Source organism: Ctenopharyngodon idella, chromosome 16 (assembly GCF_019924925.1).
Source record: "Ctenopharyngodon idella isolate HZGC_01 chromosome 16, HZGC01, whole genome shotgun sequence".
Classification (NCBI taxonomy): domain Eukaryota; kingdom Metazoa; phylum Chordata; class Actinopteri; order Cypriniformes; family Xenocyprididae; genus Ctenopharyngodon; species Ctenopharyngodon idella.
In genome coordinates, this window is record NC_067235.1 from 11,802,697 (window position 1) to 11,821,986 (window position 19,290).

Consider the following 19,290-nt stretch of genomic DNA (forward strand, 5'->3'; position numbering starts at 1 on the left):
TGTACTTAATTGTCTTCTGGGAAACATGTAAGAATCTTCTGTTGCTTCCGAAGGGCAGTACTAAATGAAAAAAATTGATATTTAAACGAAATAAGAAAAATTTGTACATCTTCATCCTGTTCAAAAGTTTTCACCCCCCTGACTCTTAATGCATCGTGTTTCCTTCTGGAGCATCAGTGAATGTTTGAACCTTTTTTATTAGTTGTGTTTGAGTCCCTCAGTTGTCCTCAGTGTGAAAAGATGGATCTCAAAATCATACAGTCACTGCTGGAAAGGGTTCAAATATGCAAAAAATCCTTGAAAACTGAAGAATACCGACCCATATTTGACCCAAGAAAAGCAAGCAAATACCGAATTTAACCCAAGAAAAGTTTAAAATAGTGCCAAAAAAGCCATATTTATGCACATGCTGCTGTTTTTCGCATTAGAGTTTTATTAACAAGTCTGTTTAATTTCACCATGTTGATGCAGTTCTCGGTTGTTGATTAGTGAACTGCTCGGATCGACCGAGTATGATTCGTGATCGATTCGTTCAGACCGGTTCAAGCGATTCATTGAAAAGATCCGAGTTATAAAAACGAGTTGGTCACAAATCGGACGTCACTAATACAAAGATGAGATTTTAATTTTTATTAAAGGTAAGAATTATTAATTCACAGTTAGCTAAAATAATATTTAGTTGCAGTTAAAATTATGACAGTGCCAATATATATTAAAATAGCACTATATATATTGCTTATAACACTAAAGCTACAAGACAACAATAACCGAGATAGACCACTGAATAAACTTTGGTGACTTTACCAAATCTTAAATTTGATTGATCAGTTTGCATGTTTAACAATACATTTCTCGCTACACAAGTCATTTACAGAGCATACCGCAATTGATCGACACCATCGTTCGCCTGTGGATTAGCAACGGAATTTTCAGTTACGTTAGCAGGTCCCTAAACATTGGTAAGACCAACGACATTACATTCAAAATAAAACTAACATTTCTGTCAAATGGAGACCCGTGGAAAGCTAAAAACTAATATAATGGCTGCCATGTTGTTGATTTTAGGCAAATCTCATGGATCAGTCTGGGATTCAACCTGAAAAAAGTAAGTTAAGTTGCAGCTTTTCTCCTGTTTTTCGAAGTCGTCATTGTTCGTTTCGTTTATTACGAGCTGATGTTTGAGCTTTTCTTATCGTTGTTATTTATCCAGTGGAACTCGTGGTTGTCACTCATGTTGTGGATGCCATTACGTTTTGGGCTCAGGTAAGCTAAATATTTATTTACTGTTTACCTCGTCATGTCAAATTGCATTTATTAGGCAAAAAATGTAAATTGCTACAACATTTCTATCAGAATCGCTGGGTTTTGTCATCAAATATGCAGTATGTTCATCCATTGGCTGGTTTTTGTTTCATCAGAATGTGACAGACAAAATAAATGAGAAGATAAATGAAATGCTGACAGAAAAATGCCCCATCGCCCCTATACTGATGGGAAGGCCAAGTTCACACAAGGTAAGTCATATATGGACAAATAGGAAAAGTCTACAAGTATAGATCTGACTCTTCACTCCATTTTCCTGTGTAGGTCTATGGGGCACGATTTTCAGAGGACAGGTGCTGGTACAGGTGTAAAGTCCAACAGCAAACAGAAGACAAGGTTTGTAAAAAGCTGTGAAAATCAAGAAGGATCTGCATTGTGTCATATTTATAAACTCGCCAGTTTATTCCCACAGTCCACATTGTGGGTGAGACTTAGGGTTGGCTTTAGGGACGGGGACCAATCAGATAGTAGCCTTAACGAGAGAAGAAATATAGGGGAACAGTCGGGTTCTGGAAGTAAAAATCTCATTCATTTTCTCCATAGGGGAATTGATGTTGAACAATAACTTGTAAACCTTTAAAGACAAACCTACTGTGAGCTATGAGTTTGCAAATCGATGGTATTTGCTTTTTTTGAAGCCTTCAGTCCACATTATTTCAACAATATTTTAAAAAAAATCATGTTTAACTGCAGAATTCCTGCTGATAAAGACATGATTCTGCAGAGAAATCTCCACCAATCAGAAACAAGTAAATCGCGCCAAAAGAACTTTAGCGCCCACTCACTCCCATGAAGCACCATGAATGACTTAATAGTCCATTTCGCTACACTCTTAAACTACTTAGATATTTCACATTTTGCAATAAACATAAAATATATTGTTTGTCTTTTAATAATCAGCATATTTAAATCAATAGTTTTATATTTCTCTGTTGTTTTTAATGAGATTGTCAATGTAGTTCTTTCCCTCATTAAAACCGTTAAGTACACAGTCTTGTACCTTTGTATTTTGTCTGATTTTCAAATACATTTTTGCTTCAAATCAAAGTTTTTAATGTTGTGATTCACCTCATAGCTGGTTGGTTTGGTTCATGGCTTATAACTTTTAAATATACAGTGGGTACAGAAAGTATTCAGACCCCCTTAAATTTTTCACTCTTTGTTATATTGCAGCCATTTGCTAAAATCATTTAAGTTCATTTTTTTTTCCCTCATTAATGTACACACAGCACCCCATATTGACAGAAAAACACAGAATTGTTGACATTTTTGCAGATTTATTAAAAAAGAAAAACTGAAATATCACATGGTCCTAAGTATTCAGACCCTTTGCTCAGTATTTAGTAGAAGCACCCTTTTGATCTAATACAGCCATGAGTCTTTTTGGGAAAGATGCAACAAGTTTTTCACACCTGGATTTGGGGATCCTCTGCCATTCCTCCTTGCAGATGCTCTCCAGTTCTGTCAGGTTAGATGGTAAACGTTGGTGGACAGCCATTTTTAGGTCTCTCCAGAGATGCTCAATTGGGTTTAAGTCAGGGCTCTGGCTGGGCCATTCAAGAACAGTCACGGAGTTGTTGTGAAGCCACTCCTTCGTTATTTTAGCTGTGTGCTTAGGGTCATTGTCTTGTTGGAAGGTAAACCTTCGGCCCAGTCTGAGGTCCTGAGCACTCTGGAGAAGGTTTTCGTCCAGTATATCCCTGTACTTGGCCGCATTCATCTTTCCCTCGATTGCAACCAGTCGTCCTGTCCCTGCAGCTGAAAAACACCCCCACAGCATGATGCTGCCACCACCATGCTTCACCGTTGGGACTGTATTGGACAGGTGATGAGCAGTGCCTGGTTTTCTCCACACATACCGCTTAGAATTAAGGCCAAAAAGTTCTATCTTGGTCTCATCAGACCAGAGAATCTTATTTCTCACCATCTTGGAGTCCTTCAGGTGTTTTTTCATGTGTCTTGCACTGAGGAGAGGCTTCCGTCGGGCCACTCTGCCATAAAGCCCCGACTGGTGGAGGGCTGCAGTGATGGTTGACTTTCTACAACTTTCTCCCATCTCCCGACTGCATCTCTGGAGCTCAGCCACAGTGATCTTTGGGTTCTTCTTTACCTCTCTCACCAAGGCTCTTCTCCCCCGATAGCTCAGTTTGGCCGGACGGCCAGCTCTAGGAAGGGTTCTGGTCATCCCAAACGTCTTCCATTTAAGGATTATGGAGGCCACTGTGCTCTTAGGAACCTTAAGTGCAGCAGAAATTTTTTTGTAACCTCGGCCAGATCTGTGCCTTGCCACAATTCTGTCTCTGAGCTCTTCAGGCAGTTCCTTTGACCTCATGATTCTCATTTGCTCTGACATGCACTGTGAGCTGTAAGGTCTTATATAGACAGGTGTGTGGCTTTCCTAATCAAGTCCAATCAGTATAATTAAACACAGCTGGACTCAAATGAAGGTGTAGAACCATCTCAAGGATGATCAGAAGAAATGGACAGCACCTGAGTTAAATATATGAGTGTCACAGCAAAGGGTCTGAATACTTAGGACCATGTGATATTTCAGTTTTTCTTTTTTAATAAATCTGCAAAAATGTCAACAATTCTGTGTTTTTCTGTCAATATGGGGTGCTGTGTGTACATTAATGAGGGAAAAAAAATTAACTTAAATGATTTTAGCAAATGGCTGCAATATAACAAAGAGTGAAAAATTTAAGGGGGTCTGAATACTTTCCGTACCCACTGTATTCCTATTGGAAAAATGAATGGAAAAAAAATGATTCCAGAAGGCCGCTGAAAAAGTGGGCACTGTTGCTCTCTAAAGTCATAAGTGGTTTAGAATTAAATGTGTTTTATTGGATGATTTGACAGTGGCCTCAGACCTTAATCTGATATTGGTGTAAATGCAGCATCACACAAAAATTGAAGGTTACATTATATAAATACCCTGTTCAGCTGATGTCACCCATGATTCATTTATTCTACGACCAAAAGCGAATAGTGTATTTTTTTATATAATGGACGAAGTTACTTTAAAGGATTAGTTCACGTCAGAATGAAAATTTCCTGATAATTTACTCACCCCCACGTCATCCAAGATGTTCATGTCTTTCTTTCTTCAGTCGAAAAAACATTAAGGTTTTTGAGGAAAACATTCCAGGATTTTTCTCCATATAGTGGACTTCAATGGGGTACCACAGCTTGAAGGTCTAAACTGCAGTTTCAGTGCAGCTAAAAGCTTCGCATTTGTGGTTAAAAGTATATACATTTTTATTTTTTTTAGAAAGTCGCCGATCATTTTGCTAAATAAGACCCTTATTCCTCGGCTGGGATCGTATAGAGCCCTTTGAAGCTGCATTGAAACTGCAATTTGGACCTTCAACCTGTTGGTAACTGTTAAAGTCCACTATATGGAGAAAAATTCTGGAATGTTTTCCTCAAAAACCATAATTTATTTTCGACTGAAGAAAGAAAGACATAAACATCTTGGATGACATGGGGGTGAATAAATTATCAGGAAATTTTAATTCTGAAGTGAACTAATCCTTTAAGGACTATTAAATGACCTGAGGACTAATTAAACTTGATGAATAATTAGAAAAATACAGAGCTGTTTTTTATATGTTTTACACAGTTCTCATGAATATCAAATATAAGGGTTTACTTTGTCTTTTCTTCTCAGTTCTATATTTTGTACATTGACTATGGAAATATGGAGATTGTCAGTCGGTCTGATTTAGTTGAACTCCCAGAAGAACTGCAGACAACAGGACTGGCAAAAAAGTACAAGTTCTGGGGCTTTCATGTGTCAAGTGAGCAGGATTCCCCACTTTTTTCACAGGTATCTGACAAAAATGTTTTACAGAATGGACTGTTCACCTATGAATATGAATTTAATATTGTTTACCATGAAATGTTTCAATCTGACTGATACGGCTGTTGTGGTAATCATTAGGGGAAGTCCTTCCTTCACAATATGATTCATGGAAAAAAGTTGCGCGTCCATAAAAAGTCAGTTTGCTTTGACGGAACCATCCTGATTGAAGCCTTCCAGGGGAGTCTTGACATTGGTGAGGAGCTGTTGAAATTTAAGTTTGCCAAAGTCAGTCTCCCAGGCAACAGGGAGAACTCCCTTCCCACAGTGAACCTGCAGGAGTGCACAGGACTGTGGCCCACCAGGAACCCCTCGGGGGAGTTGGACACACTTGGCTCTTCATTGGGATGCATGCCTAAATTGCGGCCAATATTCTCAGACCAGAAACCTCAAGTTATTAAGTAAGTTTTGAGACACACAGACAATATTAAAAGCATTTAAGTCGGCATGAAAAGAAAGTTACGATTGACTTTTCTTCCCAATTGTGATGTGTATCCGAGTGAAACGGCTTCTCGAACAAGAAAAAATGTAGGGCGGGACTTGGTTTGCTATTGCTGTGATGTCATGTGAGTGACAGGTTGTTCCGCCCTCAGGCCGGTAATCAAGTGATCAGAGAAGAGAAGATGTCATTGCAAGTGGGAGGAGGTTATTTTGATTAAAGATAACGCTGGCACATGAATTAAAAAAAAAAGAAAGAAAGATGTACACAGATAAATCATTTATAATAAACACTAAAATATTCCATAAAAAATAAGAATTTTGATCCATTTGTCCATTTTGATTTCATGGTGACTTTAATGATAACATTTCCATTCACTTTAATCATGCCATTGGGCTGTAGCACCCATATGATCTTCATGAAAATATCTTGAAGAATGTTCTGAGTTATGAATCCATGTTTTTCTACATGTTTTAGGGAGCAGAAAACCGTCATTGCTCTCCAGCCTGTGGAGAAAATGAATGTTGGTCAGGAATCTCTTAGTGAGATCAAGGCCTTGAAGACAGATGGAGATGGAGATGGAGGTGGAGATGGACAGCAGTTGTGCTCTCAGGATACTGAGCAGATGCCAAATGAAACCGAGTCTGAACTACAGGTGCCACGTTCTCATTCTCTCAAATGTTTTATCAATCAGTTTCATTTTATCACCACATTCACTGCACATCTAATTATTATAAATCAGTGGTCCTCAACTAGTAGTTCTCTCCTGATAGGGTTGTTGACATCAAACATTGTACAAACAAACACTGTAAGCACCCAATGGACAAATCTCCCCCCCCAACATTCAGAGAGATTTAGACCCTGTCGACTTTCAAAAGGGAGAAGAAAATACCCATATCATTTTTTTATTGATGTTAAACTATTTAGAAAACCAACAATGTAGAAAAATCAACATATGAGCAAATTTCAATTTTAAATTAAAAAAGCAAATTTTTTAAGTAATTTATTTACTGTTCATTTAAAGGGGTCATATCATGAAAATCTGACTTTTCCCGTGTTTAAGTGATATAATCGGGTCTCTGGTGCATCTACCAGCACAGAAAATGTGAAAAAGGACAACCCAGTAACTTCGTTTTGGTAAGCCTTTTTCTAAAAGCATGTGAAAAATCAAGCCGTTCTGATTTCGCTCCCCTTGTGACATAGGAAGGGGATCTTATTATAATATTACCGCCCCCTGAATCTGTATGTTTCCACCCACGGCGCCGCCATTGTTTTCGCAAGTGATGAGTAACACTGGTCCTGGAGTGCAGCAGCAGCTGTCCCGCAGTTTAGCTACAACCCTGATCAAACACACTTGAATGCTTTCAGGATTACTAAAGCTACATGAAGGAAGGTGAGTTGTGTCAGAGCACAGGACAGCAGGACTCAAGAAGAACAGGACAGCAGCACTCAAGAACAACCGTCCCTGAGCTCGTGATATGTCTCAGCTATGTAAACATTATCACTGATATGTTAACGGCTGTAATAGCAAACATATGAGTCTCCATAAACTCCTGGCATCTGAGCCACTAAGGACGCAATGGTGCAGTTTTATTTATGAAGGGAATGTGGCTAGATAAATTCGTATACCAGTATGTGTAATTCGTTAACACTAGAATGCTTCACACGATCGTCAGTAAAACACAGGATTTGCACAGAAATTGATTCTCAAAGATGGATCAATACCAACTTATTTCCAACTCCAATTTCATGTATATATTTATTTTGTGATGTTTGCAAATTGTCTTCCTGAATGTGTTTAGTTAACACAAAACTAAAGTTACCATTGTTTCATACTGTATTCACGGAGACCAGAGCCATTTCGTTCTTTTCATTTTTAACCCAAAAACACGTCTTCATTCTTATTGAGTCTCTCCAACAGTGTGTGGCTTTAGCCACGTTAGCCGTGCATCACGCTATTAAAATCATTCAGAATCGAATTTTAGCAAACATCCACATAATACATGCCATACCTATGTTATATGCTGCATCAAGAACAGTTTAATGATTAATTTTGTGAGTTATATTTGCTGTGTGAGCTTCTGTATTATGTATGCCTCAGTGTATTGGAATGACGAGCGAGCTTGGGGACAGGGAGCACGAGCTCATTTGCACTTAAAGCAATCCACCCACAAAAACGGCTTGATTTTGCTCATACCGAAATCGGGGCAAATTTGACAAGCTATAATAAATGATCGGTGGGGTATTTTGAGCTGAAACTTCACAGACACATTCTAGGGATACCAGAGAATTATATTACGTCTTGTCAAAAGGGGCATAATAGGTCACCTCTAATATTTTAAATCATTATTAATAACAATTAGTTTTGCTGTCGGCGGAAAGTGGAATGAGGAGACCTTTATAAATATACACTAGTGTTCAAAAGTTTTGGGTCAGTAAGATTTTTTTTAAAGAAGTTAATACTTTTATTCCACAAGGACACATTAAATTGATCAAAAGTTACAGTAAAGATATTTATAATGTTACAAAACATTTCTATTTCATATACATGCTGTTCTTTTGAACTTTCTATTCATCAAAGAATCCTGAAAAAAAGTAGCACTGTTTTCACAAACATTAAGCAGCACAACTCTTTTCAACATTGATAATAATAATAAGAAATGTTTTTTGAGCACCAAATAAGCATTTTAGAATGATTTGAGAAGGATTATGTGACACTGAAGACTGGAGTAGTTGCCCAAATTATGTTTTAAAATGTCTTAATATAGAAAACAGTTATTTCAAATTGTAAAACAGTATTACTGTTTGTACTATATTTTTGATTCTTTCAAAACATTTAAAAACTCTTACTGACTGTATATGTACTGTACGTACATTGATGCTTGGTTCTCATTATCTTTATGATGCATGTAAGAAATCACACTTATATAATATAATGAAAGTGAAAACCTGGTTACATGAGAGAACATGCCTGAGATAATCTGTGGTCGCTGTGCTGTTTTGTGTACCCAGAGGATGAGAGAGGTGATAAATGAGAAGGACTTGGAGATCAAGAAGCTAAAAGAGGAAGGAAGTGCCATCCAGCAGCAAGCATCTCTCCTGGGGCACCAGCTAGAGGAGGCCAAATTAGAGCTCCAGGTGTCCATGAGCTGTTTCACACGTGTCTTTTTTTAAATTTAGGTGTTGATTGTTCAGCATGTTTTAGGTCATGACACAGGTTCATCTTATAAAGGTTTGTTCATATTTTGCAGACAGTAAAGGAGAGTTATGAGAAGACAAAGGAGACTGAACATAAACATCCTGCAACAGTTGCAAGCAGAATTTCCCAACTGGCTAAAAAAGTGGATTCTCTGAGGAAACTAAGGCAAAATTATTATTTTTCTTCTTTTTTCTGTGTCTTAATGTATACTTGCTAGAATTGGGCAGTGTTTCTGATTTAAAATTTTGGCACTTTGGGCCGGATTTACTAAACAGGGCAAATTAGCTTGAGAGCGCAATTCCAAAAAAGTGCTAATGGGAGCAGAAAGTTCTGCGCATGATCTACTGATAAAGGACACAGACGCAGCCAAAACATTTCCATAATAACCAATGCAATCTACTAAGAGCAGCGCAAATTAGCATCTGGTTTAAGACATGCTTTAAATAATGGTGCAAATACCAGTAAAATTGACTAGCGCAAACTTTAGTAAATCACCTTGCATGATTTATTTAAATACTCTCCTCCCATAAATTTTTAGTCTGAAAGGGAAACTCCTAACAAAAATAACCCTGTCCACGCCTTTTCAGCGCTAATTTTTCACTGGCTGTCTTTGTTAAATCCTGACAGTAGTTTTTCTTAATGCCAAAAGAAGGTTTGCGCTGATGCAAATCTGGCCCTTAAAGTTGGGTTTTCATACATAGCTATTATTCTGGTTTCCCATTTTGGCTTATCAAGGTCCAAAAGGTAAGATGTATCTTATGAGCATGTTCACTTGTATTTTTATTATTAATTAGTGTTACTCGCTAAGGCAAAATGCTTGATTCTGATTGGTCAATTGTGTCTTTTTGTCGTTGGATGTACAATATTTGCATAAGGGACGATAAAATGGCCAAAAATTTAATAGAATTAAAGGGCACATGTCTTTAGACTTGGAAGTGAACACAGTGCAAACAGTGCAAACTGCATTGCGACTATCCTACCAAATACCCTAGAATCAAAGTACAGAGATGGGCATTTTTCTTCAGAAAATAAAACAAAAATAGTGTAACACTTCTTGTTTAACATGCAGTTGTTGTTTTTTTTTGTTTTTTTTTGAGAATTTATCATTGGTTTTAATGTAAAAGTGTCGGTGATTCAAAGATGCACTTGCTATTATTATGGGTTTGCACCTCAGGGAGAGTAATCCATGCTCCGCTGATGAAGATCACCTATTGGAATCCATCACCATCATCATGAACTACAGGATCTCAATGCCGTTAAGCTCAGAGAGGCTGGAGCTTGCGTGGAAAGCTTATGATGAAACCTTGGCGAATCTAAGAGGCTGTCAAACCGTGAGTAAAATATACATTCTTCTGATCAATGAATGAATGAAATGAGTTTACGTGTAAAAGAATGTCATCTTTGTGGCTCAGAAGGAGATTTTAATAAAGATTGGTGTAGTAACCAGTGTATGAGTGAACTATTGTTGTTAGGAATCACATTCCCTGTTGTCCTTCGTTGGCAATGACATTGCTTGTAAGATGTTTGTGTGTGTTCTGTCAGATGGCAGAAATAGAGTCACTGGTGAACAGCAGGAATAAGGCCCGCGGTGCTCTCTTAGCTGCTCTAGACGACTTCCTGCAAGAGGTGGACAAGCTGCCAATCAATGAACGCTTGGACAAGCTGAAGGTATGCAGTGATACACTCAATACACACTCAAGACCAGATGTACCAAAGAAGGATATAAAGCTCCAGAGTATATCCTGGGTTTTCCTAGCTTTATAAAGTGAATAGTAACTGAGATTTTTGAAGCCTAAAAAAGCGCATCCATCCATCATAAAAGTAATCCATACGGCTCTAGGGGGTTAATAAAGGCCTTCTGAAGCGAAGCGGTGCGTTTTTGTTAGAAAAATATCCATAATTATAACTATAACTTTATAAACTATAATCACTATAATCAATATCAGACAACTTAGTATATATGTTTTTTTTCTTTTGAAGAACCAAACTAGCCAGAGATCAATTATCATGATTAGATGATCTGGCATTTGTCAAATCATCTTAGATTTATTAAGTGAGGTATGAAGGACTGTCTTGTGTTTTAGTTTCTTGTTTCCTGTCTAATAAAGGTGTGAAACGCCCATAAATTTACAAAAAAAAACAAAAAAGATGTATCAGTCAAACTGCACATAGTATGTAAAGATTTACCTTACAGCTTTTCATTACTGCATTTTAAACTGTGTAGTCTGCATCTACAGGAAGTTGCATCATCATTGACTGCAGTATTTAGCTCTGTTATGGTGGCGGAGCAGACCCAAGAGTACTCTTTTGAGAAGTTCTGTGAGTGGAAGGGGCACAAACAACAGAAAATCAAAAATGTACGAAAAACTACAGATGAGGCTCTTCTTGCTCTTAGCGGCTGGGCAGCCAGGCTTAGCAAGGTATGTTCATGTAAACCTTCATGTCTCCTTTTACTGGTAGGTAATTATTTAGCATTTTGGCTTTTAATTTAGAAGGATAGGCTATTAGACGCCAATGTTGAATGATAAAATAACCTTATTAAGTACATGACATAGTATGTACATTGAGTACATAAGTACATCATGTATAGTGCATAGTGCATCATTTGGGACAAAACTATGGTTTATTATATAAAGGTACATTATTCAAAGCCATAAGATGAAGCCTTTGTTCATTTTTAGTTTTCATGTTTGATGGAGAAATCATCAGTGACTGAAGAAGATGTTGCAGATGGTGTGGATGAGATCCTGATGAATGCTGACAATGCCCTGTGTGAAGAACTCAGCACTGAATTCTCTGTAAGAGTTTCTGTCCTGATCTACACATTTCACTCAACTATGTCTGTCTTTTCCTGTGCATTCCCTTTGTTTTGAGCAAGGGCACAAGGTTTTCTCCAGATTGACTTTCCTCAGTGCAATTTCAGATAAACAAAAGTGTGAAATGCAAGTTACTGTTACTGAATGGAAAATTTGTTTTCCACTGTTTTCATAGGAACAAGACAATCAAGAAAGGAAAATAGTGTTTAATGCCTTTCATAAAGCCATGAGAGACATCCAGAGAGAGCAAAGTTTGTTAGAGGAAATCAGGCAAAAGTACGAACTCAACACGAAGGTAAAAGTGGCTGCTGTTCTTGGATTAATGGTGAAAAGCTGAATTTTTGGAGAGCTGATCTCCACTTTAGATGTATAAAAAATATATGCATTACCATTAAAATGTTTGTATATAATTTAAATATATATATATATTTAAATATATACATGTATGTGTGTGTATTTATATATACATAATACATTTCACACAGTACACACACATATATTATTCGCTTGACAGCACTAAATTTAATAAATCCTGAATAAAAGCATCAATTTCAGTTGTCACAGCTATGACGTTTAACTGCAGTTTAAGCAGGAATTGCAGCAGTGGCAGAGTGGCCCTCCGAAAGCAGATGAGCTGTTTGTGGTGAAGAAGCGCATCCGGAGCCTGCGATCTCAGCTGCGCTGGAAACTGGTTGAGGTCAGCTGTTTGGAGGAGGTGAGAACAGTCCTATCTAATGCGCTCTGAGAAACCACATGATGGGGCTGCAGTTCACAAAATGAACACAGCATTGGGATCTCAGATGACCAGGAGCTAAATATTGATTTATTGGTTTGATTTTGATTTGACACTAATTTGTGCTGATTGCATCCAATGGAAATTATCAGTTTATCAGTTTGAGTTTCCTTCAGGCAGAAGAGCTGGACCTGCCAGAGATTCTTAAGAAGAAGGAGGAGATCGCTGAGACAAGGAATGCTCTCTTTCAAGAAATCAGCCATGAGAAGAAGCAATATGTATGTTTAGATGTGTATAAAGATCTTTCACATTCTTAGAAGATACTGAGCTTAGACTCTTTGAATGAACACATAAATGAAGTGTTCGTCTGGTTAGTGGATTTGAATCGTAGTACAAACACAATTAAGAAAGGCAAAGAATTATATAATTCTTGACTCCTTTATACCTTTGGCTTGCAGTGGAATATGGGTCATGGGGTAGATATGCCAATGCTGAATTATGTTAAATAAAAATATACAAGTTAAAAAATGAACATGCATTATTATTTTATTTATTTATTTATTATTATTTTTTAATATGTTGTGTTTAAGGTTAAATTACTTAAAATATCAGGGGTTATTAAGTAAATAATGTAGGTCAGGTTGCAGCTGGCTAAAAAATTCCCTTTTTTATCTAATGGCTGAAATGTCCATTGTGTGCTGATGTGCAGATAATGCTGTGTGACCTGGTGAAAAGAGGCTTTCCTGAATTACCTATGATCTATCCTGAAGCCGATATCAATGGCTATATGGTGAGTACTTGTTTTGTCAGTACCTACAAGCCTCTATTTTTGCTTAAAAATGTACAATGTTTAAAATTAGCTGCTGTTTACACTAAGTATAAATAGTGAAAGATGCTATTTACACTAAGAGAAAATATCTGTATTTGCACTAAGTGTAAATAGTTGTAAATAAATGCTATTTATACTTAGTGCAAATAGTGGTAGATACTATTTGCACCTTTAGTTCAGGGGTTCATCTGGCCCCCTCATAATCATAACAGACATTAAAACCAAAGTTAATATGGGTGAGAGTAATGAACATTATATGCTTGTTTTATTGGTGCAAACAGTCCCTATTGTAAATGTCATTTTTAATAATAGGCTATAGCTCAATTTTATTATTTACCATATTTTCCAGAAAATAAGTCACACCTGTAAGTCGAACAAGGTCAAACTTGCGTTATTGAGAGAAAAAACACAGATAAGTTGCATTTTATTATTAGATTCAGAAATAATGAAAAATACTAGTATATAAAATGAAAAGTTAACAAACTCTAAACTCTGTAAACATGTATTTGACTTCCCCTCACTCTAAATCCTTTAAATTTAATGGTAGGCCTATTCAGAACAGAGAAAAAATGAAAAAACAGGCCTATGTATGAAATAGAAATAAATTATAGTGGCATTTATTACAAACAACATTTATTTGAAATGCCAAGCCTATAACAAAATTATTTAAAGTGAAACTGAACCCTGTAGTGGGCTCACTTACATCTTATTTGGCATGAATTGTCTCCATGAATGAGTCGTTAGTCACTGTGTGCATTTGATTGCTAAACTATTATTTATTATGTAAACGATTCTTTGTACTTCTCTCGTGTCCCAATATCCACTCAAAATCGCATCCTTCACATACGCAAAAATGTTTTTTGAATAACACCACGCCATGCTCACGCTGACTGACACAGCCTACATATTGTTCAACAGATGAATTAAATTGAGTAACCGAATAACTTTTGTATGTTTAGTTGTCTCATACGAGGCTGCGATGTCAAGTTAGCAATGTGAGAAGAACTGATATGTTGTGTGTGTGTGTGCGTGAACTTAAAATCCTCTGTCAGATAAGAGTAAGCCAAGGCATCATTCAAAATGGTAAAGGGTCTATTTTTATTTGTGTACCTTCAAAATAACAGCAAAATGCAAAATAAACAAACAAAATGCACTTGCCATCTCAGTCTCCATGAACTTCTTCCTGAAGCACGTAACAAAAATGAAACAAAACTCAAAGATTACTGCCTGCTTGTCACACAGACATAATGTATATATGTAACCTTGAAGCGCCTACTTTTAAGTGTCTACATTTTGCTTATTTGATGTTAAATGCATTATATATGTCACTTAAGGCCACTTAAGGTCTGTGAGCATTGGAACAGAGTCATATTCTTTCATTTCCTGTATACATGTGCTTTCAGAGCTCTGCGGGACTGTTAATGAAGAGCTTGGACAGAGACATGTTTGACGCAGAGCCGATGAGAGAGCTGAGTGGGAGGAGACCTCTTCTTAGCACAGACTTCCAAGGGCAGAAAGTAGTCCTGAAGGTCAGTTACAGCCTTGAACATTCATTTGCTGTGCTTTAGTCGAGGTACAGTGAGAATATATTGTATGTACACTATATGCCAAAAGTGAGGACACACATATTCCGTATTTATTATTGCTATATTCCACATTTTATAACAATGTTAAATAATCAAAAAAGTAGTATGGGAATTATCCCTTACATATAAACAACCATTCAAAGGTTTGGGGTCAGTAAGATCTTTTAATGTTTTAAAAAAACATGTTAATATGCTGATTTGGTGCTCAATTATTATCAGTTTTTGTGCTCAATTATTAATAATGGTTCTTATATTTATCAATGTTGAAAACAGTTTTTGTTAATTAATATTTTGTGGAAACTGTGATACGGTTTTTTTTTTCAGGATTCTTTGATGAATAGAAAGTTCAATGAACAGCATTTATTTAAAATAGAAATCTTAATGTGTCCTTGCTAAATAAAAATATTATTATTATTATTATTATTATTATTATTTTAAATCTTACTTACCCTCAAACTTTTCAATGGTAATGTATCACAGTTTCCACAAAAATATTAAGCAGCACAACTGTTTTCAACATTGATAATAATAAGAAATGATTCTTGAGCACCAAATCAGCATATTAGAATGATTTCTGAAGGATCATGTGACACTGAAGATTCTGAAAATATAGCTTTGCCATCAATATAAATTACATTTTAAAATATATTTAAATAAAAATGGTTATTTTTAGTAAAAATATTTTACCATATTACTATTATTGTATTTTTGATAAAATAAATGCAGCCTTTGTGAACATAAGAGACTTCTTTCAAAAACATCAAAAAGTTTAAATTATTCCAAACCTTTGAGCAGTAGTGTGTGTGTATGTACCACTTAGCTGTCAAGAGCAGAAATGCATTTCCCACCACAACCGTGATGGTACTAGTGGTGGCAAAAAACACATTCTAGTTGAGTACCATCCATGTAATAGCATAAACTTAAAAGTATGACAAATACTTTTAAGTATTTGAACAATAATTTTGAAAAATACATGGGGTCATTCCGTGTCAAATCAACCAAATTTCAGAAACTTCCCAAGCTCATATTACTGATTTTGTTAATATTTTTTTCTGTAGAAAGACAAACATAAATAGTGATAAACCCAAAATATTAAATGTCACAGATGTATATTTACTGAGTAATCCACTATTTTGTAGAGGGGGATCAAAATGACAATTTTCTCCTGAGATTTGGAGTCAATTTACAGGGGTGTAAAAATAACTTTAGGCGCTAATGACTTTTGGCAGCATGATTATTTTATTTTTACACAGAGATTGGTAAGTCTGTTAGTAAAATCTGTTGACTTTAGCAATTTTTGTTTCATTGATGACCCACATATCTTTTTATAATTAAACCTTAAAACTTCTTTTTGTTACGTTTTGCTTGGAAAGTGTGCCTGTGCTATCTTTCTTTTATGTTTTTTTTTGTTCACCTAATTCAAACACATTTTGTTGTTGCTGTACATTGCTGAATGTTTCTAAAGAAGTTTGGTTGTTTGCAGTGCTATGCTGTGGATGAAGAGTCAGAGGCGAAGATGCTTGAACAAGCTGCTCACTATCACAGAGCTCAGCAGCAGAATCCAGCCACAGCTGTTCCTCTTCTGGCGCTGTTTTGCGGCAAAGTTCTCTTCATATTTTATCACTATACTTGTTTCTGTCTTACAGCAGTACATATTTCAGTAAAGTTACTGCGTTGTACCAGCGCATGATTAAAATGTCTTCTGTTCTATCCAGTCTGATCCATTGGCATACGTCATTGTACCACACTACTCTAATGGAAGTCTCAAGGCCATTCAGAAATCCTACCCACTGTCCTCCAGTGTGAGCACATCACTTCCAAATATATTTGTATGCATTGTAGACAAGTGATAAAGTTTGTCAGATTAACATAAAATTCTTATAAAGCATGTAAATCTTATTTTATCTTTGAAGTATTGAGAATTGGGTCATGACTATTTTTTTTTTTTTTTTTTTTAATTTATATATATATATATATATATATATATATATATATATTTTTTTTTTTTTTTTAGACAAAAAGTATCATTTTAATATCAAGCATTAATAGGTTATCATCTGTAACATAAAAATAATTATTGGTGTGTCCTTATACATTTTTATTTATTTTAAATGTATAAAGCTATTTTTGTCTACTGACTTTTTGTTGTAACGTAGGAGGTTAGGAAGGTGATGAAGGGTGTAGCTCTGGGACTGCAGAGTCTTCATGCAGCATCTGTTACTCATGCATCTTTGCATCCCAACAATGTGTTTGCCATTGGCCGAGAGAAAGGCATTGTTGGAGATTACGATCTCACGAAGACACCTGTAAGTGAAATTTAAAAAAATGCAACTTCAGTGACATTATGGATTAATTTACCTTTTGGGAAAAAAATCCAAAATGGAAACAGACCTGGTCTTAGTTATTAAACCTCAGGCATTAGTTTTTTTATGTGATTTATTTGTTTTTTGGGGGGGTTTTTTTTATAGGTGCAGAGGGTGTTTGACAGCGGGATGGTGGCTGGTTCCATCAGTCTGGTGGCTCCGGAGCTGAAGCAGGGTCAGACGCCTTCCCCAGCCTCTGATATGTATGCCTTTGGAGGCATCATGCTCTGGGTAGAACTATTGCTTGCTTGCTTATTTATTATATACAATTATAATTGATAAAAAATTTTGTAATTATACTATATCATTTTACAGTATATACAGTTGTACTAAATATGTACATCATAAATATGTAATTATTAGATATAAAAATATAAAAACAACTGGTATCTTTAAAGTGCCCCTATTATGCTTTTTTTGTAATACAGCTGTTTGTGAATGTAAAGGTCAGCAAAGTTTAAAAGATCAAAGTGCACGATAAATGGAGTTATTGTCTCCCAAAAGAACTGAATCTGAACTGCCTAACCCAAGTCGTTCCAGACTTACTTCCTGCACAAACCTACGTAGGTTTATAACAAATTTGCATAATTCCAGCCTATGGTCTTCATTCGCTGCCCGCAAACAACATCTACTTTGACCCGCCTTCAAACACTGTAGTTGTAGCTGAGGCCTGGAAGAGTTTGGTTTGTGTTGTTGACATGTCAAGAAGACGCTGTTTTCTGCGCTGCGCTGCCCCTAAAGAGACATGGTGATTAAAAAATATGAGATGGGAGGAGGGAAAAATGCTTTTGCGTTCCCCCGAGAAACTTTGCTTTTGCTCGCAAAACCTTTGCACTACCTGGCAAAAACTTGCGTTCCCCCATGAACCTTTGCGTTCGCTCGAAAAAGAACATGTTTGCAAGTGAACAAAAAATTTCTTGGGGGAACGCAAAAGGATTGACGTATAATTTTTCCTGGTTCATGGCTTATAACGCTTTTTCTGTTAATCCCTATGGGAGAAATGAATGGAAAAAATTCTTCTGGAACCAACGCCACTGAAAAAATGTGTGGGCACTGTTGCACTCTATACAAGTGCTGAGGAAGCCTCCTGAGCTTAAATTCAAATATGGTAATGGACATTTTGTTTGACAAGAGCTGTTAGCAGTAGACCAATCACAGAGAGACTGAGAAAAGAAGTGATGCTGCAATGTATATTTTAAGAAAATTAAAATGATTTTTGACCTTGAATGCATGCAAACCTATTATAGGAGATGTCCAAAACAAAATTTAAAAAACATTTAAAATAACATATTTGGGGCACTTTAAAAAAATAACTATTTGTATAAATCTTTTTCTCTGAGTAAAGTAGATTTATTTGTTCACAGCTGCATGTTCCAGACTTCAGCGGAACTCTAGAGAATGAGCATCAGAATGTAGAGTTCACTGCTTTGGATCTGGTATGTAGAATATAAGAGCTGATAAATATTAGTTTAATATTATTACTCTAAAATTATTCAATCATCTGATGTATCTCTGACAGGATGCTAAATTGCTCAAGCTCCTCTCAAAGCTGCTGATTTCCTCTACAAGACTGTCTGCTTCTGAGGCCCTTAAGGATGACTACTTCATCTCAGTTGATGTGTAAAAGTGAAATGTGTTCATGTTTGCGTTCTTTGCCCTTTTTCTTTATAATTTTCTTCTAAGAAAAAAAACACAAAGGTGTTTGTTTGTTTGTTCCTCACACCTGTTTCGTGTTCCTGGAATAAATAAAAATAAATATGTAAAGGCAGAATAAAGTGGGAATCTTTGTCAATACAGTACAGTATGTGCATCAGAGAAGATGAAGAAGATGCTTGGTTTTTCCATTTTGTAATGTTTTATCTTGTTCCAGAACCGATCAGCGTAACGTAAAAGGTTGTCAGCTGTAATCTCAATCACTGACAAGACCTTACTTTGAAATTGCCCTGTTTGAAAATTGTCTTCATATTATCTTCTATCTTTCTGTCCTTGTTTTTTTTCCAGGATCATCAAAAGGTGCAGAACATTTCTGAAAAGGAGAGCAATTTGGCATGCTATTGAGTTTTTTTTTAACAGGAATTACATGAGTATATAATAACTTTCTCACAAATTTGTTGATGACACTAGAAAGTAAAATAACACA

The 19,290-nt window shown here is 36.2% G+C and overlaps 1 protein-coding gene across 1 annotated transcript; it reads left to right on the forward strand.

Annotated features, from left to right (window-relative positions):
- The first annotated feature begins 46 nt into the window (after positions 1 to 46).
- LOC127497426 (serine/threonine-protein kinase 31-like) lies at positions 47 to 18,924 on the forward strand. The gene is made up of 26 exons (XM_051865876.1): positions 47 to 638; positions 865 to 959; positions 1,066 to 1,105; positions 1,211 to 1,263; positions 1,419 to 1,514; positions 1,588 to 1,659; positions 4,994 to 5,152; positions 5,267 to 5,586; positions 6,102 to 6,279; positions 8,637 to 8,762; positions 8,876 to 8,988; positions 9,998 to 10,154; positions 10,366 to 10,491; positions 11,061 to 11,243; positions 11,505 to 11,621; positions 11,815 to 11,934; positions 12,223 to 12,354; positions 12,549 to 12,650; positions 13,082 to 13,162; positions 14,605 to 14,730; positions 16,271 to 16,390; positions 16,503 to 16,589; positions 16,944 to 17,093; positions 17,256 to 17,381; positions 18,515 to 18,586; positions 18,670 to 18,924. Exons 3-26 carry the CDS (start codon positions 1,075 to 1,077, stop codon positions 18,772 to 18,774), a joined length of 2,952 nt encoding a protein of 983 aa, XP_051721836.1. The 5' UTR covers positions 47 to 638; positions 865 to 959; positions 1,066 to 1,074; the 3' UTR covers positions 18,775 to 18,924.
- The last annotated feature ends 366 nt before the right edge of the window (positions 18,925 to 19,290 follow it).